Source organism: Polyodon spathula, unplaced genomic scaffold (assembly GCF_017654505.1).
Source record: "Polyodon spathula isolate WHYD16114869_AA unplaced genomic scaffold, ASM1765450v1 scaffolds_764, whole genome shotgun sequence".
Classification (NCBI taxonomy): domain Eukaryota; kingdom Metazoa; phylum Chordata; class Actinopteri; order Acipenseriformes; family Polyodontidae; genus Polyodon; species Polyodon spathula.
Window position 1 is genome coordinate 488,418 of NW_024472252.1, and position 23,027 is coordinate 511,444.

At 43.0% G+C, this 23,027-nt stretch overlaps 4 protein-coding genes across 8 annotated transcripts in view; 3 read left to right on the forward strand and 1 right to left on the reverse strand.

Moving 5' to 3' along the window:
- Position 1: 1 nt before the first annotated feature.
- LOC121308601 (homeobox protein SEBOX-like) lies at positions 2–1,422 on the reverse strand. Its single transcript, XM_041241076.1, has 3 exons — positions 1,211–1,422; positions 781–962; positions 2–617 (listed from the first exon to the last, which is right to left on the reverse strand). Exons 1-3 carry the CDS (start codon positions 1,320–1,322, stop codon positions 3–5), a joined length of 909 nt encoding a protein of 302 aa, XP_041097010.1. The 5' UTR covers positions 1,323–1,422; the 3' UTR covers position 2.
- A 3,479-nt stretch (positions 1,423–4,901) lies between these two features.
- On the forward strand, positions 4,902–6,991 carry LOC121308602 (zona pellucida sperm-binding protein 4-like). The gene is made up of 4 exons (XM_041241077.1): positions 4,902–5,644; positions 5,878–5,999; positions 6,111–6,204; positions 6,556–6,991. Exons 1-4 carry the CDS (start codon positions 5,464–5,466, stop codon positions 6,714–6,716), a joined length of 558 nt encoding a protein of 185 aa, XP_041097011.1. The 5' UTR covers positions 4,902–5,463; the 3' UTR covers positions 6,717–6,991.
- Positions 6,909–10,720, forward strand: LOC121308640 (zona pellucida sperm-binding protein 4-like; the record flags this gene model as incomplete). Its single annotated transcript, XM_041241152.1, has 8 exons — positions 6,909–7,127; positions 7,263–7,360; positions 7,444–7,571; positions 7,732–7,921; positions 8,008–8,158; positions 8,487–8,562; positions 8,769–8,909; positions 9,004–10,720. Coding segments are annotated over 8 exons (1,125 nt in total), but the record flags the coding sequence as incomplete, so codon positions are not given.
- ulk2 (unc-51 like autophagy activating kinase 2) overlaps positions 10,499–23,027 on the forward strand; it is a 29,641-nt gene continuing 17,112 nt past the window's right edge. For 4 of the 5 annotated variants that reach the window (XM_041241061.1, XM_041241064.1, XM_041241065.1 and 1 more), the window contains exons 1-7: positions 10,810–11,229; positions 13,706–13,798; positions 14,045–14,086; positions 20,578–20,610; positions 21,562–21,598; positions 22,268–22,441; positions 22,684–22,757. In XM_041241061.1, the coding sequence (XP_041096995.1) occupies positions 11,140–11,229; positions 13,706–13,798; positions 14,045–14,086; positions 20,578–20,610; positions 21,562–21,598; positions 22,268–22,441; positions 22,684–22,757 (543 nt within the window). In that variant the 5' untranslated portion in view covers positions 10,810–11,139. Of the gene's footprint in view, positions 10,582–10,809; positions 11,230–13,705; positions 13,799–14,044; positions 14,087–20,577; positions 20,611–21,561; positions 21,599–22,267; positions 22,442–22,683; positions 22,758–23,027 lie in introns of those variants that run through there. The other variant, XM_041241062.1, reaches the window with a different exon arrangement.

Genomic DNA, 23,027 nt, shown 5'->3' on the forward strand with positions numbered 1-23,027 from the left:
CTTTAAAATAAGCCAAAGTCACTCAGAGTGAGATCATTGTAGTGCACTTCCGAGAGGTAGTTGGTGGGCGGGATGAAGTTCTTCTCCTGCTGCATCTGCTGCTGCATGGGCACAGTCTGATCTGCCCTGGCGTAGCCCACAGTTTGACCCCTCTGCGGCGCTGCAATGGTGGAACTGCACCCTGCTACCTCCCCTAAATAGTTCTGGCTTGCAACATACTGGCTGAAGGCACTGTCCCAGTAAGCCGGATCTGGGTTTTCCAATTTAGGCTCAGGCTGGAAGAAGAAGCTGTTTTCAACCCAGAACTGGTCGTAAAAGCCCGGCTGTGCGTTCGAGCTGAACTGTGTGGGTACCGATCCAGCAGCCAGGTCGTCCTGGGCAGGAGATGCCGGGACGGACTGGCCTGGGCTCACCGACCCCCAGTAGGAGCCCTGTGTGACCCAGATGGGCTCGGGCAGGGTTGGGGAGTGCTGGTTGGGGGGCGGAGGCGGGGCGCACGCTGGCTCTGGCTCAGCAGCGGAGTATTCGGGTGCCGTTACCTTTCTTTCCTTCCCTCCAGTCCCTGCTGCCTGCTTCTTGCTTTTGAAGTACCGAGCGCGTCGGTTTTGGAACCAGACCTACAGTTAGGAAAAAAAAAAAAATGTTAGTATAAATTGAAAATGAAGCATTGCTCTTAACAATTGCTTAACGGGTGTGAAATTCGTGTTTAAATGTATATATAATAATGTATTTTAAACACACAGTGATTTTTATTGTATGGGTGAATAGTGCTGTATTTACCTGAATTTTAGACTCGGGGAGCCCTGTGATGGTCGCCAGCGCTTCCTTCAGGTTAATGTCGGGGTACTGGGTCAGTGTGAAAGCCTTCTCCAAGTCGGATAGCTGCCCCCGACTGAAGATGGTGCGCTTCCTCCGTCTCTGTGTGCCCGGCGCTTGCCCTCCTCCCAGTCTATCGTGCTGTCCTGATAAAATACAACACGCCTCAGATTTAATACATATGACAAATATGACGCATTTATTACATTTCTATTAAGGTCTAATACAAATAAACACGTTGTTTTAAAAATTATCTTGGAACATAATTGCAAAAGACCACCAATTCTCAGTTGTAAAATTTGTAATAGATAGTGTTTTCGATAGAAGGGGTGCATTGTATTTACAAATTGTTATCAATAATTATAAGTGCATTCTAATCAGAACGCTGTCTTACCTTTGTTTTGCTCTGACTGCTGGTCCCGGGTTAAAGTGTGAAATTCCCAGTTGTGCTGACGAAACATCTCCATGCCGCTGCCGTAGTGCAAAGCATCCAATCGAAGATCCATTTTCAATTGCAGCTGTGTTCCTTCACGTGAGATCCAGTCGGCTCCGATGATGTGATGATGCGGTGTGTCTGACTGCCTTGCCTTTATAAACACACTCCCTCACCCCACTAACCCCTGGTCCCCCATTCACGCCCCTCCTCAAAACCGGGGTGTTAATAGCGCACCCCAACACCTCTCTTCGCTTTGAAGCGTCCCTTCTCTGAAGATGCTGGAGCTCTGACGAGGTGGCTGTTTGATGTGAATGGGGCTCCTAATTGGCTATTCAACAGAGCGCAGTCTGGACTTGCGGCAGGCTTGGTCTTGTCTTTGTGACTGAGGATGCTGTTCCGTCTCAGACAGCCCGGTTTTAATACCTATAGACTCCCCCAAAAAGCGTGTTCGGACAGGAAGCCACAGAGACCAGCCGCACTGAACTTGTCTAAAGCGCATCCTCCCAGACAGTAGCATATTAGACATCCATTTACAGAGGGGGGAAAAAGGTGCTTGTAAATGTGTTGCATATTGTATGTGTATTTATAAAAGTAATTAAACATATGCTGCATGGCGTGACTATACATGCAGCAAAATGATCAAATACACGTAAAAGCCGCTAGCAGTTCAATTCCGTTTAAAAACACAATAGCGTGCAATGTTGAATGGACATGCAATATCGTCGTATAAATTGCTATAACCCAAGCCTGTTTTATTTCACGTATAGTATATACAAAAAATAGCATGGGTGCATACAAATACACAAAACACCCTCTTTCTTCTCAAATGTATTTGTATAATTATAGAGACTTACACTAAATCAATAGGGCAAATCCATACAGAAACTGTAACCACGTTATTTCTGAGATAATGCCTAAGGGAAATAGCAAAAACGCCACACAGCATGTGTAATATTATCCAGTAAATGAAACAGTTAAATGACGTGTAACCGAATTAGAAACCATTAGTCTGCTTTTCGCAAACCAAGTATTTCTGTTTGTTTGTAATTGTTTGTTAGACAAATCAACACCCGAATACATTAGATATACAAATGCATTTGATATATATTGTCGAGTCACTGGGAGCGTTTGAAAGTAATTTAATGCAACTTTTGTTGGCTTATTTTAAATATACAACCACAAAATTGCATTCTCACATTTTGAAATATGATCACTTTTGTGCAGATAAACAAATAAAAGTAATACAGTTAATAGTTTATTCTGTGTATTATTAAACTTTTAAAAGTGATGTCAGAACATATAATAATAATAATAATAATAATAATAATAATAATAATAATAATAATAATAATAATAATAATACGCATTCCTGCACGTAGGCAGGGAATCAAACTAACTGATGGATTTTTCATTCAGGTATGTAGTTATCACCATGGTTACGGATTGAAACTTTAAAGCGACACTATTGGCTCTGGTAACGGCTATCTAATGGGTTATATTCACGGTTTATAAACAGCCTTTCAATAGCTGAAGATTAACGCGCAGGTTTATAGAATACCGAGGAGACACTAATCCAGCTTCAAGAGGTACAAATGAGTCTGGGCTTCTGCCGCTAATTACAATTTGAATGCCAGTAATTTAACCTAAATCAAAAACGAAAATAGTTTCAGAATTTTTGGTTTGAAGGTTTTTTTTTTTGTTTGTTTTTTTTGTTTTTACAAATAGGCTAAGTCAACTAGTTATTTTTTTTCATAAAATAGCAATGTTGACAATTTGAAACCCCCTAAATGATATTTGTGTTATTCATAAAATAGCAATGTTGACAATTTGAAACCCCCTAAATGATATTTGTGTTATTCATATATCTATATGTATATAAAACTAGAGTTCACACACAGCCACGCGTTTTTACTGTTATTGCATCACTTTTTTTTGATATACAACCAAATGTTTAAGAATTCAACAGGAACTGCATGAAGCACATTTTAGGCAGTGTTATATTTACTCCTTGACACGTGTGTTTTTGCGTGTGTAAAGTATATTCTCAAATTCTGTAAAAATAAATAAATAAAACGTCACTATAGTTCAGTGAAAAATTGTTCAGATGGGAGTATATTTGAACTGAATACAACTGTTAATCCAACTACACAACACTAAACGAACTGTCCGCTTGTAATCGAACGAGTCCTACAAGTCTGAACATAGGGACTTTTTAAAACATGGTGTATTTCATAATGTATTTGAAGAAAGGTCGATGAACTGCGATTAGCGACCGCTTGAGTGATGGAGGTTTGTAGTGTGAATGTGTGTGTGTGTGTGTGTGGGGGGGGGGGGGGGGGGGGGGGGGGGTCGTTACACCTAGTTCTTTGTTTCTTATTTTCAAAATGTGAAATTGCAACGACAGTGATATTCACAAATTATGTTGGTATTGAATGTTTTTTGATTAAATAATTCAAATAAACCCAAACACAGTACATGCAATTCCAAAGAGTGTAATAGAGGTTATGCGTGGGTTTGTTTGCATTCAAGAGCTAAGGCACAACACAGATGGGTTTTATTGATTAAGAGCACCTGTGGATAACTAATCACGGACAGTTTTTGAGTAAATAGACTGCATTACCATGAAATGCACGGCTCAATATGAATATATCTCACTCATCTCCCTTAAAAAAGTAGATGCAACACATTTTTCTAATATTGTATTCTAATCGATTGTCCATGAAAAAGGGACGTTGAATTTACATGTATTAAAATTAAATTATTCATTTAGATAATGTATTTCTCACGTCATCATATCACAAGGAGTCTAGAACATTATTGTCGTCTTTAAGTTTCTTTATTCTGAACCAGCTTGGAAACCTGACACTGTGACTCTATTTCTTTTGTCAATGATAAGATGCTTGTGTTTCTCCATGCATAAGGGACCTTATGGTTGATTTAGGAGATCATTCTTATATGCAGAACAGCAGAGGGTTCTATAGAGCAATAATTAAATGGTTCTGAATAGAATCTAGTATTAGGAGTTCCATTGGATGGAATGGTTCTAATGGAGCCATGTGGTTCTATACAAAACACCCAGGAACTTTCTCTTCTAGTGTAATTTAGGTTCCATGATTCCCTGAAACCCCTCAGTGATATTCCACCTGGGGCCAGCTGAGAGAGCAGAGATCTGCCCTGTCCTGTTTATTACAAGCCTGATACACGTCAGGAAACATTTCAATATACATTTCCAGCCTGGTTGGACTTTGTTGTCTATTCAAGGGTCTATTCGCTGTCTATTCTGTCTATTTATGTGTTAGCATACAGGTTCTGAGGAACAGCACACATGTCTGTCTTTGCTAGATTGACAATACTTCAGAGCACCACTTCATATCAGTAACATATAAGAGTTACACAGGGGTGTAGGCCAGCTCGGTCTTGCAGGGCTTGTCCAGTGTATTGACTGATACTGAAGTCATGTAAGAGACCCACACTAACACACATAGGTAATGCATTGAGTTACTATGGTGCCCTATGCCAGTGTAGCAGGTCCACTATGCAGCATTAGCGACAGCTCTTTTAATTACATTGCATGTTCAGGGTAATTCAATAATTACCCTTAAACGACAATGCACCAATGATTCTTTACCGGGTGCTCAAGGGTTCTGAGAAAGCTGCTCTATAAGGAATCCCCAGGGGTAGGGCTGTATTAAGACCACTCTATTATTTGGTGGTCGTTATAGAGGGGCGCCACTGTATTTTTTTTAAAAAATATATATTTAATAGGAATGCCGGTCCTGTTCTTGAATAGAGAAGTGGTTTGAAAACTTTGAGGCTGAGGGTGGTGGGTTTTCGAGCAAGGGCGAGGGTAGCCAGGCAGCCTGCCCCGCTTCCACCTCGACTCCTTTCAGAGCTCAGCTGCGTTCTGAAGAATACTCATTGAGAACAGTGCAGAGACCTGGGCGTGTTTCAGCGGTGCGCTCCACTCCAGGTTTAACAGCTAAAATGAAATCATTAACTACTTCAGGGACTGGCGAGAGGTTTAATTGGTTCAATTAAGCAACGTATTTGTCTGTTGTTCAATTGACAATGAACCAGGTGAGTTTATTTGTATTATTATTATTATTGTTTTAAACCGCGGTTATGAATTAATCAATGAAGTCGCCTTATAGAGCGAGTATAAAACGTGTTAGCGCGCCGTTTCTCCTCAGTTTCTTTCGGAGGAATACACAATGGAGAAGTCTGGCAATGCTGCTGCCTTCTGGACGGGGTTGTGGTTGCTGCTGAGCGGCATGGCTTTGTCCTTGGCCGCGCAGGGCTATCAGGCTACGGTTGTTTGCGGTGATCGATACATGGATTTGAGAGTCTCCGCGGTACAGTCTGCCGGATTGTCCTTGAGATTCCAGGTACCGGGTAAGTAGCCATTTGGTCACTAATTAATATGCAACAAGCCCCGAGCATTCCCTTCAACCATTTCTAAGAGCAGTAAGTCAAACTATAATGGGTGACGAGCAGTCCTGTAACGCGGGTTCAATAAGCTTTCTGCACAGCTCGGCAGACGTTCCTGATGCATGTCGGTAATAATTCTTCTAATCTGCAAACGGACCGAGATTCACTATAGGCTTCTCCCGCACTGCTTTCATCAGATCAAACAAACCAGATGGTCGATGTCTCGGTCCTCTATTCCTGTGGATATTCTGCCTTCAGAGATTTGGATGGGTCTATAGTCTTGCGAGTAATGCGCACTGCCTGCTATATCCAGGTTGTGGTAAGTACGCGACATTGCAGAACTCGTTTACATTGTCCTTATGGAAGACATTTGCTGCACACTGTCCTTCTGGTATCTCTGTAAACATTGTCGCTAACGTTTATCCCATAGGGCGGGTACCACGTTCAGAATGTTGACGTTAGTGGGGTAACCGTGCAAGGAAGCATTAACAAAGACCGCATTAGCATGAGATGCATAGCTCCAGGTCTGTATCATTTTTTTAACCTGCTTGGAGGCTTTTCTGTAAGATTTTGTAACCTTTACTGCTTGATTCTGCTATTCTGAAGCTTTTGAACCCCATTGCTTTCAATTTGCATTGACCATGCCTTTGTCCTGTGCTGGATTAAGTAACATGCATGCTCTGAACTTGAGCTGAAACCAAAGGCAGGACCTGGGATCTCCTATAGATACTGCAACCTGCAAACTCTCTGTTGAAAGAATCAGCCCACCTTGATAATGCATGTAATAGACCTGTCATGTTTTAGTAATGCTGATGGATTTTTATGAAGCATGCTTCTAGTTCTGCAAGGTGACAATAAATATACTTGTTCTCTAGGCAGTAATCCCAGAGACTGCCAAGTTGCTGAGAACGAGAAGCTTTCCTGTGGTGATCGTTCCATGAATGAAACTGCTTGTACAGAGACTGGCTGCTGCTTTGATAGGAATGGACTGATAGCATGCTATTACTCAAACAGCGGTGAGTACTGGATTCACTAGCATTGCATGACCCTGAGATTTGTGTAGCTGTACCAGCCAATTTACAATTTCTAGATCGGCACGGCTAACCTACGATGACTAACTGCTCTAATGAAAAAGCTGTCTGGAATAATGGCCCTAGATGTCTGTCTTGGATTAGTTCACTTGGTATTGTGTAATGAGGAGTTGATGGGACTATAAATACAGTGATAAAAACCCAATGATGCCCTTCATTCCCCTTCAGTGACTGTCCAGTGCACCAGAGATGGCCAGGTTGTGGTTGTGGTGTCCAGGAATGCTACCAAACCCCAGCTGAGTCTGGATTCGGTCAGTATGCTTGGGGGTAGAAGTCCACCATGCAACCCTGTCCGCACCTCCTCTGCCTTCACAATGTTCAAATTCCCAGTCAGTGCCTGTGGCACCACTATGAAGGTGAGTGGCTCGTGACCGAGGACCTCTTTCTATTTGGTGTTGTGATTTTGTAGCCCCTAATTCTAAACTGGTACGGAGCAGTTCATGTAGGTTCGGTAAACCATCTAAATGTAAATATCATTCAACCCGTTTCAGCGTGACGGCTCTGATGTGGTGTATGAAAATCTCATGTCTGCCTCTATTGATGTGAGGACTGGGCCCGGGGGCTCCATCACAAGGGACAGCACTTACACGTAAGTGGGTTAACAAAAGCAGCTCCCTTCTCTGCTATATTCTGCTCCTTCTGTGATCCACCAATGAGCATCTCTTCCTATAGGCTGCTGTTGCAGTGCCGCTATGCAGGGAACAAATCTGTTCCTCTGCAGGCTGTGGTCTATACCATTGCTCCTCCCCCTCCAGTAGTGGCACAAGGACCTCTCCGTGTGGAACTCCGAATTGCGAGAGGTATGTTGCCCCTAATGGCTTTTAATATGCATAGCATGCTGCAGTAATACGCCATGTTACACTTGCCAATGTAAACAAACCATTCTGATAAGGTTTATATGCAGTGGTTATAGAAAGTGCAATTGTTGCATTCATGCTGCATCTGTCTTGTGTGCCACAGAACAATCTTACGGCTCCTACTACACCTCTCTTGACTACCCCATCACTTATGCCCTCCGGGAGCCTGTGTATGTTGAGGTTCGCATCTTGGAGAGGACGGACACCAACATTGTCCTGACTCTGGATGACTGCTGGGCTACTTCCACCCCCAGCCCTCTTGGCAAGCCCCAGTGGAACCTTCTGGTTGATGGGTAACTTAACTAAACAGCCAAGCCATTTTTATTGGTAATAAACAAGTCTGTTTGACTCTCTCTCTCCCCTCCCCCACACCCCCCAGGTGCCCATACAGAGATGACAACTACCTGACCAGTTTGGTTCCTGTTGATGCTGCCACCTCCAGACTACCGAACCCCACGCACTACAAGCGGTTCGTGCTCAAGATGTTCACCTTTGTGAATCCTCTCTCGCGACGGGCCTTGAAGGAAATGGTAGGGCTTTAGATCCTGGTTGATTTTTGGAAGTGCTGGGATATAAAACTGTGAAATTACCTCCTGTTTTGTAGATGGCTGTGTCCTTTTTAAATTGTGTTCATGTGACATGCTGCCTTCTGGAAGCATAAACAGATCCAAGCCCTCTTCAATCAACACCTGATTTGAGTGTGCATCAGGGTATAGGAACTATGTACACAAGCCACCTTATCTTTGCTTGTGTATTGCACCATTGGACCCAGACCTAACACTTATTAAACATAATTGACTAACGGGGGGGGGTGGGGGTGACCTTTTACATCAGTAGCTCTTTGTTTTTTATCTTTAGGTGTACGTACACTGTAGTGCAGCTGTGTGCTATCCTTCTGCTTTGGGGTCCTGTGATGCCAACTGCCCTAAACCAAGTAAGGGACACAAATTGCTGCACCACTGGTTTTTAATTTTTTATAGCTCAAACTTCACTTCCAGAAAAGTGAAGCTAATCACTTTTGTTCCAAAGTATCCTTTTGATCTTTAAGAGCTCTTCTGTAGAAGACTTACTGATGGCTTTATGAAGCAGAACTCCTATTTCCCAGAATCCTCACTGCAGTTTGTCCTGTCTTCCTCCCAGGGACCCTCAGGGACTCGCCCCTGCAAATGATGAGAGAGGAAGCTGCTCCTTCAAAGCAGACTGCAGTGGCTTCCAGTGGAGCCGTGATCCTGACTGCCCCAGATGCCCGTGCTTTAGAGAGCTGGGATTTTGAAAGCGACAGTAAGGATGAGATGCAGTAGCTCCTGTGTCTGCTCTCCTTGCAGCAGATGAGTTCTGAAGGCTGACTCTTCTTCCTCCTGCCTTGTCTCCACAGTTTCCCAGCCCCTCGGTTATGGTTTGATGGGAGTTGCAGCTTCTGTTGTGCTTGTGGTTTTTGTCCTGGTGCCGGTAGCTCTATGGAGATGGAGACCTCGGGCGGAAGAAACAAAACTGTAAATGGAGCTTATTGTATTAAATAAAAACATAACAGGTCCTTGTCTGCTCCTCTCTTTTTTGAAGTGTTGTCCCTCTCTGGGGTATGCAGATTAAAGTTTTGCCTTTACAGATATTACATTTTGGGTGTGTTGAAATATTATTGCATACCAGTGGGAATATGTGACTTCAGTCTGTTTAATCTAAAGTCACTCCCAAAAATCTATTTTCAAAAATCTATCAAGATAAATATTTCAACTCTCGATCCCGTTTTAGGTGGGAGCTATATAAGGGAAGGGGGACCTCTTTAATTTTATTTTTTGGAAGTATCTATCAGCGCAGGTACTGTCTTGTAGGGCTGTTTTTTTGGGGGGAGGAAAGAGAGAGAAACCACGAGTTTTACACGTCTACCCTGCGTTTGTTTAAAGTCTTTGCAAAGCTCAGGAGCGAATTCTCCACATCTTGACTGGTGTGAGTGTTCCGTTAGGTCGAGCACGTTACCAACAAAACCAAAACGTTATTGAATAACACGTTGAAACGACACGCTCGTCTACATGCCGAAACAAAGGCAACCCACGACCTTAATACGACAGAATAGAAACACAAATACCGCTGGTAAAGTAGTTTACACAAGATCACTACAGCACTGAGGGCAATGCATTTCAAGCCTAAATCCCCTTCAATGCAACCCTCACGCAAGTTTTTATACGCATCTCCTGTCTTCTTCAATGGACTGCCACCGTGTAAATGTTGCGTAAAGCTTGGTGAATACACCTTGCTACTTTACGTTGTTAGCGGATCGCTACATCATGGTGGAAAGCTGTCCGTGCAGCGCTCGCGGTTATTAATAGAAAAGAAAGTATACTTTTTATCTGTATATATTTAAGGACTGACAGGTGTTTCTTAATATATGCTACAAAACAATGCATTACAATATATCGTGGCAAATAAGGCAGGGACTGTGTTTTTTCGCGGAGGGGTAGGAGTGGTCTGCGGAAGCGCACGCAGTATATCAAAGTGTCCCTGCGGAAGAGGAGTCTCTTTATTGTGCAGAGGACAGGGGCAGGGGCTCCGTCTGTTAAAATGTTTAACAAAACAAAAACAAAGGCAGGAACTGTGAATGTTAGATTTGCAAGGTAGCGAGCCGACCCTTAAAGGCGGACCGGCATTATAATAAACTGTGTTATTTATTCCCAGCCGTGTTATTGAAATGAGGCGCTGGAAGAGACAGCTTGACTCGCCTGTGATGAACAGAAACCGAGGACAGCTTCTCAAGAGCAGGGTATCCATAGCAGGACTGTCCGTCTGAAGACTGCTGGGCTTTTGTTGTCGCAGGTGAAATCCAATCTTGACAGCCACCACGTTACGTGAAGAGAGACCTGTCTGTAACGTCCTGTCCATTCGACCGAGAACGGGAGTATATATGCAATTGTGACGTCAGTCCTGTAATCGCACGGTTTTCTATTGTTGCGATTAAGCTGTGAGCGTTCTAATATTATTATTATTAATAATAATAATCCCGAGACGAGCATGCTCAAGGTGCGATGTTCCACAGACAGTGGCTTTGCTGGAGTGATTCTGAATATGCGCTTTTGTATTTTTGTTAGCCGGTCAGAAATGTCACTCGGGAACAGTGCAAACTGGCATGTTATGCATGTGCTGTCATTATGCGGTGCAATGTGCCAAACCGAATAAAAACCAGTCTCTTCTGTACTGGTTTGAGAACATGTTGTGCGGCAGATGAAGACGTGCCCATTCTTAAAAAAAAACCCCGCAAAAACAAACCTTCATATTTTGGAGTGTCAGTAATATATACATATATATATATTTTTTTTGTTGGCGTCAATACCGAATGAAATCACATTTAGTTTTTTGACACAGGCGGCGAGGAGGGACAAGAAGATGCAAGACGAGCTGGAAAAAAAATTGCAAATTTGATCGTTCTGATTTATTATTCTGAATAATAAAATTAACTCCGGTGGAAGTGTTGTTGTTTTTATTTTAGATTTTTTTAGTTTTTATTTTTTTTCATAAAAGAATGGAAGGTGTCGGAGATTTCGAATACAGCAGAAAGGATTTAGTGGGTCACGGAGCCTTTGCGGTGGTTTTCAAAGGGCGACATAAAAAGGTAAAAAAATACAGCGTGTTTGTATTTACATGTTATTAAACGCTATGGCTGCTGTGTCGGATTTTTCAGTGGTCAGATGGAGAGTAAGCTGGGTGAGACGCGTCCTACCATTCACAAATGAATTCTTCACACTAACCCTGCAGTGTCTCGCTAGTGTGTGTGTGTGCTGAGCTCTATTTATGTTTGCTTTGTGGCGTTTCCTGACAAGAAGCAAGACCTTGTTGGCGCTCCAGTTCGTAGCCTGCCTCCCTCCTTCTAGACCCGGGGTGTCCATTCAATCACTTCCCTAGAGGATTACATAGCATGCTCTATTGTTTTGTTCTGGACCGTTTCTGGCATCCCTTAACAACAGTCTTGCATGTATAGGGAAATACACTTCTAGGTTTTCAGAGGTACTGTATATTGTTTTAAAGCTGCACAGTGCTATCTATACAGACCCTATAGTGTGCTGGTGGAAGCAGGTCAGATGTACTGTGGAAGGAAGGGGAGCATTGCTTGTGGAGAAGCACACTTGTAACAGTGTACTCAGTACTGTGTAGAGATGCAGCAGTATGCAGTTGATTACCATTGACCATGAGCAGCAGATGGAAGAAGGGTTTGTCTGGCTGGCCTGCCGTTTAGTTCTGGGAGGGGAGTGAGTGGATTGAAATGATCAACGCATGCCCTGTTTGAAATGGGTCCCTTACTCGGAAATGAACTAGTCTGTTACAGCAACAGGGCCCGGGCTGATCAGGAGATTCAAATCCCTGCTCAGCACAGACCAGATATAGAAATAAGACTCCTATTGCATAGCAGATTCACCCATTCCAGGTTTTACTGTAAGCTTCATTAGCCACAGTATATAGGTAGCCAGCTCTTTAAACTCATAATAAAACCAGGAATGGGTCAAACTGCTATGCAATGGGAGGTAGATCTATAATGTGACTGCTGATGCTTTGTGTTTCTGGACAGGTGACTGTACCACAGAAAGGGTCAGGGATTGTGAAGCATCTCAGCATGTGACAATGCGCTATTAATAACTACAGCTTCTGCACGCTGTTTATTTATAGGAATATTTCCAGTGCAAGGAAACAGTGCAGATTTGAGATCCTTGTAGAAGATGGACAGCTCATTGTTGAAATCCTGCCGGCTGTTTCTCGAAAGTGTGAGCGTCTTAACGTGAGGAGTGAGGCTGGCCTTGTGGTTAGAGCAGACACACTGAGAGTGGCTGGGTGGCAGTGTGTGCTTTACAGCTAATCGACATGTGGCATAACAGACAACTCTCCAGCCTTATGTGGCTAATTAAATTCCTGACCCCTAGGTAAAAGTTTGCCACAGTATTTTTGCAGTACTGTCATGATTTTGCCCATGGATATACTATGCATTCACCATAGTTTGCCATGTTTGTAATATGCTTTCCTCTGCCTCGCTATTCTTGCCTATGCTTTACCCTGCTATTTCTCTGCTTTATTACACTTTGGTGAAGGGTGATGGTGCTGAAGGAGAGCGGTAGGATTCAGTGATGTGTGAAGATGTGTGGGTCTCGCTGAAAGAACCGTGGGCGGTGTGTCATTCTGTCACGTAGCTGGCATTAAGCTCCATAGCAGGGCAGCAAAAGGGATCTCCTCAGCAGTAGATATTGAGATGATTTAGTGGATAAGTCTTTGCTGCCCGGCTGGCTGATCTGCTGTCAGTTAGCAGGGCTGGACGTGGTCTCTGTATACTGTAGCTTTACAATACCCAGCAGCAGTGGCTTTACATTGGAATCAGTAAGCAGAGCAGGGAAATGACAAGCTTCTGGGGTGAAGTCCTTTCCGGACAGACACTAAAAGCACCAGCAGGGCAAATATTGATTTATTTTTGTATGTATTCTCTTTTTATTATTGAGTTCTGCTGTTGGAAATTTTGAAATTAATTCAAAAAGGCAAAAAAGTGAGGATACTAAAAAAAAGTGTATGTACTTTGCAACATTGAGTTAGTGGCATGTACAGTGCAGTACCCTCCAAAAACCATTGCTGTCCCAGTACATGTATGCATCCTAATATGAACCCCCCCTCTGATTGAAACACACAGGTTGTTCATATATATATATATAATATATATATATATATATATATATATATATATATATATATATATATATATATATATATATATATATATATATATATGATAGCCATTATTCTCATTCTTATGGCAGTGATCAATATTAATCTCCTTGTAGTGTTTTTCTCATTTGCCATTAAGAAGCTCTGAGAATGCAATTAAAGGATCATAAATACAACCGTTGAACAGGGGCATGCCAAGTCAGCTAGACTCAGTCCCTCGTCTTCCGATTATCCTGTCCCAGGGACACTTGCTAAATGACGGAGTTCACATTTAAAAGCTGCTGGGTGTTCTTGCAGGTCTCTGAAAGCAGCCTCGCTGCAGCTCAGGTTCAGCCTGTGCCTCGGAGCTCATTTCGTTGTGTTTTTTCTTCTTGTCCCCTCTCCTGTAGAAGACAGACTGGGAGGTGGCTGTCAAGTGCATCAACAAGAAGAACCTGTCGAAATCCCAGATCCTGCTGGGCAAGGAGATCAAAATATTAAAGGTGAGATAGGAACCTCAGCGGCTACATTCTCACCTGCAGCGGTAGTGCTGTAGCACCGGGTCTCCTGAAAAGAAAACCTGTGGCAGATTCTTATGAGAGAGGTTCCCGGTCTGTTCAGTATATCAGCTTGAATATACATACCTGTCAAGACTCCCTTGTGGAGACCCTTATCCCGGGATATACGTACCTGTGCATGTAGAAATATGTGTCTATACGGTTCTGACTCTTCTGTGCTTTACTCTGCAGGAACTTCAGCATGAAAATATTGTGGCACTCTACGACGTACAGGTAAGTGAACAAGTTTGTGATGCATCTGTATGCAAAAGAACCCTTATCCAACTCTTTCTCGTTTATCTGCACGTTTCTGCATGCAATCAGCCGCGGATGAACTTGTATATGCAGTATAGAGAGGCGGGCGGTGTTGAGTGATGAAGAGGCTGGTACAGGAGACACGGTCACATGATTGATCTCCAGCTCCCAGATCCAGCTTTTCCAGTTATGTATTCTATTTAACACGCAGGCACCAGCATTGACAGCTTACACAGAGTGGAATGGATGTCTTATTTTCAGAGCACTATTGCCATTGTCAGGGCAGGTTCAAATGTCACCTGAGCATTTAGATATTTTACAGTTAGAAAAATGTCTGCTGTCGGAGCTGATGGAAACTACAGTTTTTTGAAATTGTGTCAGTGGAACTCAATTCAGTCCTGCCCCTCTGCTGAGTGAGAGTACCCATGACCCGAGCTTGTTCTGCCGTGGAGTGAGGAAAGCACACAAAGCTTTGCAGGCAGGCAGGCAGGCAGGCAGACGGGGCTGACGTCATGGAGAGAGTCTTCGGTTTACGAGGTCATGCCTTTCAGGAGTCACAGGCTAATTGAGGACAGCGCTGGGATTCACGAGAGAAAAAAACAAAACAAAAAAAAAAGCAGCTTTCGACTTCAGAATTTGAAGATGTTTTACAGCAGGGCTGCCCGACAGATGGCTCATTAATGTGCACAATGCGACTCTTTTTGAAGTGTCCCATTCAAGGTTTTTAGTTTGAAAAGACTGCAATGGCAAGCACAGTCAAAATGCAACATATTGATGTTTTTTTTTTTAATCAGCCAGCAGAGATGGGAATAAGACTCCTATTGCACAGTTACATGCTTGATTAGACACAGTGTGTAGGTGACAAGCTCAGGTGTTTGTGTTATTAAACTCATAGTAAAACCAGGAATGGATAAAACTGCTGGATGTTATTCCTCGAAGGGTTAAACAAAACTGTTCATCAGCTGTTTTTGTCAGAACCGCATACCAGCCAGCCTGCCAGAAATACACCCCTTCTGCTTGGCAGCTCAGGGTAGTCAGCAAAGATCTTCTAGCCAACTAACACACTTGCAAAGGCTGCTGAAGCTCGTTTGAAGCTTAAAGTGCCAGAGGTCCCTAGAAATTCTCAGATGTTGCCAGCTTTTGATGAACCTTGCTTCTTAAAAAATATATATTTAAACTGTATAAAGACACTACCCAGGAACACAGTGGCCTCTTTCCCAGAGCAGACCTGCACCTAACAATCAAAAAATATAAGAGGTATTTAACCATGGCCCAAGCCCTAGGCAGTCTCTCTCTCTCACTCTCTTTCTCTCTCTCTCTCTCTCTCTCTCTCTATATATATATATATATATATATATATATATATATATATATATATATATATATATATATATATATATATATATAAACACTGTATTTTGTTAAGCGCTTTGTGATGGTGGTCCACTATGAAAGGCGCTATATAAAATAAAGATTGATTGATTGATTGATATTGTATATAGAATAGCGTACAGGGTGCTATACGATACAAGCATGCTGTCCGCTCCGCAGGAGGTCAGGGCTCAGGCTTGCATTTCCTGTAGCTCCCTGTGTTTTTATATAATATCATATGTAGTTAAATCAGAATGAGGAAACGGCATACGGTAGCTAACCTTAGTGTGATGTCTTTTTCATCTGATGCAAAGTCATTTCAGATGGCTGTATCCTGTCATTATCCGGGTCTGCTCTGTATTAGGTATGGATGCACTCTCTTACGTTATGCAAAGATGTAAAACAGTTATTGTGTCCAATGGCTTTCTGTTGTATAAGCATAGTCACAGTACAGCATGTTATTCATACTCTGCTGTATAAAAGATCATAGCTGTAGCAATTAGACATTAGTTAGCAGGACCCAAGCAATCCTAATTACTTTAAATGCTAGAAACGTATCTACACACACACTCACACTCAAACCCAAGGTGTGAGTGACCCTTTAAATGAAGTTGTATTGATTTGAGTTGAGTTAAAGCTAATAACACATATATCAAACTGATGCATTTGAATGGCTTGGAGTGGAGAAAGTCAATACCCCATCTGCTTGGATGTCTTCGCTCTAAATGAATCTGAATGAACTCGGGCAGCGGGTAAAGCTGCACAGCCGTGCAATTCAGCCCTTTCATGAATAATACATTGCAGGGGCCCTACAGGCTGTTGCTGTAAAGCAAGCTTTTAGCTGACTGAGCCCGGGCTGGTTCAGACGCTTCTCAACAGTCTTCTGGCAGTAACGCTGCATTCTGCGAATTAACATTAACATTTAATCCCGTATTCCAGAGGAGCAGCAGACATGTGTTTCGAATTAAGCGTCCCAATATCGAAGGACTTTGCATTTTTACTGTCGCAGTGGTGTGTTCTGGGCTCCTCGTATTGTCTCAAAATGTAAATAGTGCCGCAGGACAGAGAATAATTTACCAGGGGGGTGGAAATGAGACTCCTGTTGCATAGCAGTTGCACCCATTCCAGGTTTTAATACAAGCTTGATGAGCCACAGTGTACAGGTAACAAGCTCAGATGTGGCTTACTACACTCATAGCAAAACCAGGATTGGATCAAACTGCTATGCAACGGCAGCCTTATTTCCATCCCTGCTACAGCCATTTGTACATATAGATTATTGCTTTAATAGAAAGACCTTAACAGTCCTATAGTCCCTTAATGTGTAAACTCTGCTGATAACCCCCCACACACACACACACACACTGGCTGTAAGCGTGTCAGCTGACCCCATAGGTCACTAACAGTGTCACATAATTCCAGGCATCTACCTTGGGCTCCGAGAAGGAAGTTGAGTCTGTGTTGATAGATCTCCATCACCAGAGTCACGCAGGCTAGCGTTTAGTTTCGTGCCATTTATTTATACTCTGCATGTAGGAGACCCTTTCTCCAGTATTACGTTTTAATACCAAGAACTTGACAGACCAACTTTGTGAAATCGGTAAGTGGAGATCTTGGGACTGCTTTTTAATGTCTTCAAATAGCAGGGTTAATCCTGAAAGTGCTGTGTCAGTGTGTTCAGCTCAGTGTAGGGCTTGCAGTTACAGCATTTGATCACCGAGTGGCACTGGCTGCTATGCCAAGCTGCACGCGGATAGGCTAAAGATTTGATTGTTTTTAAAGAAACCACCAACTGCATATAAAAGTTTCACGACTGTCACGCTGTATTTAGTTGATTAAAAAAAAAATAATAATTTTGAAAGAGTACAGAAAGATCCATATGAAAATAACACTTTGGTTTGACAGTGCTGTCGAAAAACAGTGCAAAATGGATTCCAGATTCACTCGTCACAATGTAGGGTTTTGGATCTGGTGTACAGTATACAGTAATGTTTTTTTCATATATGAGAGAAAAGGATACTGTTTACCAAGCTGAAGCCCCAAGTCACATGCATTCAGAGTGCTAGCATGTGGAAGCCTCCAGCTGCACCCACAAACAAACCTGGACTTCCTGAATCTGAGAACAGGCAGTCCTGACAGTGACACCTCTGTTTTTGTTGTGTTCTGGTTTCACTCAGCTGGAGAAAGAGGAAGGGAGGGCGAGAGAGTGTGTGCGTTTGTGTCTGTGTGTGTGTGTGTGTGTGTGTGTGTGTGGGGGGGGGGGGGGGGGGGGTGTTCTCTGGGTTTCAGGAATCCTAGAAGTACTTCCTAGAAATGGAATAGCCTGCGGGCTGGCTCATTATGCAGCTGCTGAGTTTAAGAGGTAGGGGTTTAAGAGGTTATGCAGCTGCTGAGTTTAGTACAGGCTATGAAACTCAGGGCGCATAATAATAACTAAACTGAGAGAGTTCTTGGTTCAGGGTCTCTGGGAAAGGGTTTCCAGTTACAGTCAAAGCTGTTTTTTTGGGTTTTTTTTCTTCTTGTTTGAGTGACAGGAATTCTTCCGTGGAATTAATGTGCAAGCTTGTGTGTGTATCTGTGTGTGCGTGTGTGTAAGGAAAGTGCAAACTATGAAAATATTTACAGAGTGCAGGTCTACAATGAGCAACCAGTTTCCCGATGGAATATCAGGGCAGGTAATAATCTACAATAATCAATGAGTTGAGATCGCTTTATAAATCAAGAATGAAAAACAACGTGTAGACTCTTCAGCAAGCCTGCAACTGAAAGCATGCACACGCGTATGATCATACATAGCAACATAGTACATGCATTGAAAAAGGTTATTAAAAAGCAATAAGACATCCGATCTTTTTTTTTCAGTGAACAGCTACGAGGATCAATGATCGTCAGTTTATTCTTGCATCTCTAGCTTGTTTTAGACTCCCAGTTATCCCAGAGCTATCCTTATAGTGGTATTTTAAAGGGAGCAGAGCAGGGTCTGGATGTGTAAAACAACACATTATGTAATCGCACTCCCCCCCCCTCCACTGACTGGAGCAGTCAGGAGCCAGCAGTGCTGCAGAATTATCTACATTATGATTTCCACATGTTCCATTATGCAACATTCGTTCTATCTGGTGTTTTTCTATTGAAACAATGCATGCATTGCCTGATGCTGCGGGTGAGGGGGGGTGTCTGGGTTTAGCCAATCAGGAAACGAATGGGAGGCGGTTTCCAGTGAGGTGGGGCTGGGCTGCTCAGTGATTTTGGAATGAGGCTTGGTTATTATTGTGGGTGCTGATAAAATCCTTTTTTTTTTTCATCTGATTTCTAGCTATTTGCATATATACTGGAAGAGGTGAATATATGTTTGTAATAAAGCAGTCTTTATATTATTCATTATTAGTTTGTCGTTTAGCAAATAAAATGTGAGTGTGCAAAAAGAAAGCTGTATTTAAAAAAGGCATGCAGGTGAATGGTTGCATCATTGCAGGACAGTCAAACACAGACTGCCTGACCTGAGGGTTCGCTACAGCCTGTGGAAACACACAGACGTGACGCCTTCCTTTCGACAATTTAAAAAGCTTGGGTTGAGCAAAGACACCACTTCAATGGAACATTGCTTCCGTGCCGTTTCCAATAAAAGCAATGAAGAGATGCCATTAAAACAAAAAATAAAATGCTGAAAACACAGAAACGGCTCGGAGGATTTGGTATTTTGTTCTCGGTATGTTGGCAGGTGTGTTTTTATTTTTCCACTAAGCAAGGTGCAGAACTGTGATTAGAGTCCCTGTTGTGAGGCGTGAACGGAGATGCTCTGCAGGGACTGTCTCAGCAGAGCCAGCAGTGCAGAGCCAGCCCCACACAAGAGCTCTTCTGCTGGGCACTCCTGGCTGTGCTCATCCCTTAGCCCCCTTGGTTTAGGAAACTCCAGTCCTGCAGCTCCTGGATAAATGTATTAAGTGACCAGCTATTCTGAAAGGCTGATTTAATCACTGCCTGTGTTATTTGTTAACATTTCAGTTAGCATAGTGCAAATAGCAATTTTGGTGTAATCTCCTTGATGAATTGGCCCAATAAGGTTTGAACTGTAACCGCGTACGAACTCCAACACAAGGGGAGTTGAGTGGAAGATCATGTGTTTGCACGCTTTTTAAATCTCATTTTTCCAGTCTTTTTTTATAAAGGGGAAAATTTCATGTAAACATTACCAAGACACCTTTTAGTTACATTGCTTAGAGTAGTTTGGGTCTAGGTTTGTAAAATCAACAGGAGTTTTGTTTTTCTTTCATGAGCCCCTCGGTTACTTCCTATGATTTTGATTCTGTGCTCATAGTTCTGCTTCTAGTAGCATGTGACCCCCCCCCCCCCAGTTAATGAAGCAGTAAACTTGTTCCCATTCTGAGGCACCTGCTGCTTTCTTTGTCATGTGACTGTTCAGCATTCTGAGCCCAGCGAGGTCAGGAGTTGTTTTCTTCTTCAAGGTGTTTGGCTCAGTCTGTCTCAGTTTGGCTCAGTTTGGCTCAGTTTGGCTCAGTTTGGCCCAGTTGTCTCAGTGGTCCACCTCACTCTTTCTTTATATCTTTAAGTTGTCTCTTAATAAGCTGGACTATTAACCAGTGTAACATTGCCCAGCTTTGTTCAATGTTTCAAACTTTGAAATCGTCGCACTCCTCCGTGCTTGATAGGATTGTTACAGTACTAAGAGACAACAGCGGTGGTGTTGCATAGCAACGGGGAATCTGTACGTTTTTGCTCATGTTTTATCACTATGAGATCTTCAAGCTGTCACCTTGATGTGTTCATCCGCATGTTCTGCAGCCAATGTTGAAATATGCTATTCTCAGATCTATATATAAGTCTTGAAATAGACTCCCACAGCTGCTGTATGACGAGTTCTTCCCCTGTTCAGTGGTGTTTTTCAGTTCAAACGTCCCAGCATCTCTGAATGCTGTGTTTGCAACATGCAATTTGAACACTTTACACCCCCTGATTGAATGTCACACTAGAACAGGGAACTGACACACACTGTGTTTTTAGACTGAATGGGGGGGGGGGGGGGGGGGGATAACTAGTTTGAATTAAAACGTTTTTGCTTTTTCCCTTTCTGGTTTCAGGAAACTCCGAACTCTGTCTTTCTGGTGATGGAGGTAAGTCAAACCAGATCTGAACCGGAGTCATTTCAACGCTTGATAAATGACAGTGAAGTCATGGGAGTGTTTATTGCCAGCTGATGGCCGTGTTGTTGTTGAAATCAGGGCAGCTGCACTTGCTGTTGATGTAAGTTAACTAACCCAGTCTGTTTAACCAACAGTATTGCGCAATGTAGATACAAATAGCTGAGCCCCGCGTGTGACGCTCAGCTCTGTTTTAATCAGACTGGTGTCTCAAGTGTTTTGAAGTGTTTGTCAGCCTCAACCCACATATCTAGATGCACCTGATAAAGGAAATGCGCTCTCTAGCTCCACATTCTGAGTGTATGAGAGACCTGTGAAAACTCAGGCAGCAGACCTGGGGTCAGTTGCAATTACAGTAACAGCTGTTCAGTTACAGTAATTTTATAAGTTTATAAGTAATTTTATAATTATTGTAAACGTTTATTCTAAATACCCAAGCAGTAATCGCAGGTACAGAAAACAGAAACTTAATATATAACATTTTTTTCAAACAAGTTAGGGTCTAAAAGTGGTTGAAAATACGAGAGTAATGTAACGGGAGATCGTTAAGGCAGGCTTTTAATTGGCTGTTAATGTAACAGAAATGTGTTATATAAGCAGATCCGCTGGTAATTACTGCCAAAGCCCATTTCTTGTGTAACCTCTGTCAGGCGTGGCTGAGCTGTTAATGAACTGCATGCTGTTTCTCGCACAGCGATGCTGAGTTGATGCCCTCAGATGAAAAGCCTGGCGGCTCATGATTTCACATCTTACTGTGGGCAGTGCTTCGAGGCCTGGATGCAATATTATAAAAAATCTTTTGTTGTTGTTGAATATGAATATTATCTGCATTATAATAACTTTTATTTTCTTAAAGGTAAGCAGTAGGATCTGCTCTTTTAATATATTTACAGATGTTTGACGTGAGCTGTTCTGTTTCCACAGTATTGCAATGGAGGGGATCTAGCAGATTATTTGCAAGGTAAGTGCTGATGCAGTTTTAGCACTAGCGCATGTGCTTGGTGTGCAGTGGGCTAGGTTCTGTAGCTGTGCAGTAAAGAAAGCCTCTGCTTCTCAGTGTTTATTCCTAGCTAATATATTTCATAACTGTAGGAGAGTCAGTTATCTGATATGTTACTGAAAAATTAGCAAACTGACCAGTGATATGCAGGGAAGGTTATCTACAGGTTGGGTAAACTGGCACTCCCCGCTCGTTGAAAGAACTGCAGTGGAAAGTATTCTCATCAGAGCTGGCAGTGCAAACAGGGTGGGACTCTGCATTCACTGGGTCAGTGAAACTCAAAGCACCTGCTCACTTCACAGCACAGCAGGTGTTACGTAACTAATGAAGCTTTAGCCAGAAACAACTTCGGTGCACCAAGGAGTCATTTTATGACAGGCACGCATTTGTAGTTCACGAGCAGCACAGTGGGATTGAAGTATTCAGCATCCCAGGTTGTAAGCGCACTGCCACGTTTGAAATCGCCTGCGGATAGGTGAGGACTAGCCCGGCTGGGTCCAGTATGAGCCGAGTGCTTTGAGCCCTGTCTCTAAGGGATCCCGATCAGGGACCCGCGGGTCTTGATTTTCCGCCGGTGTTAATGTGATCCGGGGCGGGTCCGTGATGATGTGTTGTGCCCCTCCCCCCCAGCGAAGGGCACGCTCCAGGAGGACACACTCAGGGTGTTCCTGCAGCAAATCGCCGCTGCCATGCGCATCCTCAGCAGCAAGGGCATCATCCACCGGGACCTCAAGCCGCAGAACATCCTGCTGTCCTACGTGGGGCGCAAGAAGGCCAGCCTGAACGGCATCCGCATCAAAATAGGTAAGACTGAGTCTGCAGGGAGTCAGTGCAGCCCACACTGGAGGAGCGCAGTGTCCCTAAGCTGTGTGTGCAAGGGACTTCCCATTCATATATTGCTGCGGTTTAAATTATTGAAGTCACGACCCTCCCTGTAGCTTAAATAGACTTGCATGTTAAAAAGGGGATGGAAATACAACTCCCATTATTAATAATATAGTATTATTATTATTATTATAATAATTTCTTTGCTGTTTTTTTCTCAGCTGATTTTGGGTTTGCTCGATACCTGCAGAGTAACATGATGGCTGCCACCCTCTGTGGTTCCCCTATGTATATGGTGAGTCTTTATTATCTAACAATCATAAATACATAAGTACAGTTTACCCTCCCCACACAATCCCCCACCTCATGCACGCACGCACGCACACACACACCATGATTCGATGGTCTCGATCAGTGGTACTCAAGTCTGGCCCTCGAGATTAATTCCAGTCCTGGTCTTTATTCCAACCTGGTCCTAAATTAGTTAATTGCCTCTTAGCAGCTTCAATTAACTCCATTAAAAACCTGGACTGGATTAGATCTGGAGGACCAGAGTTGAGTACCA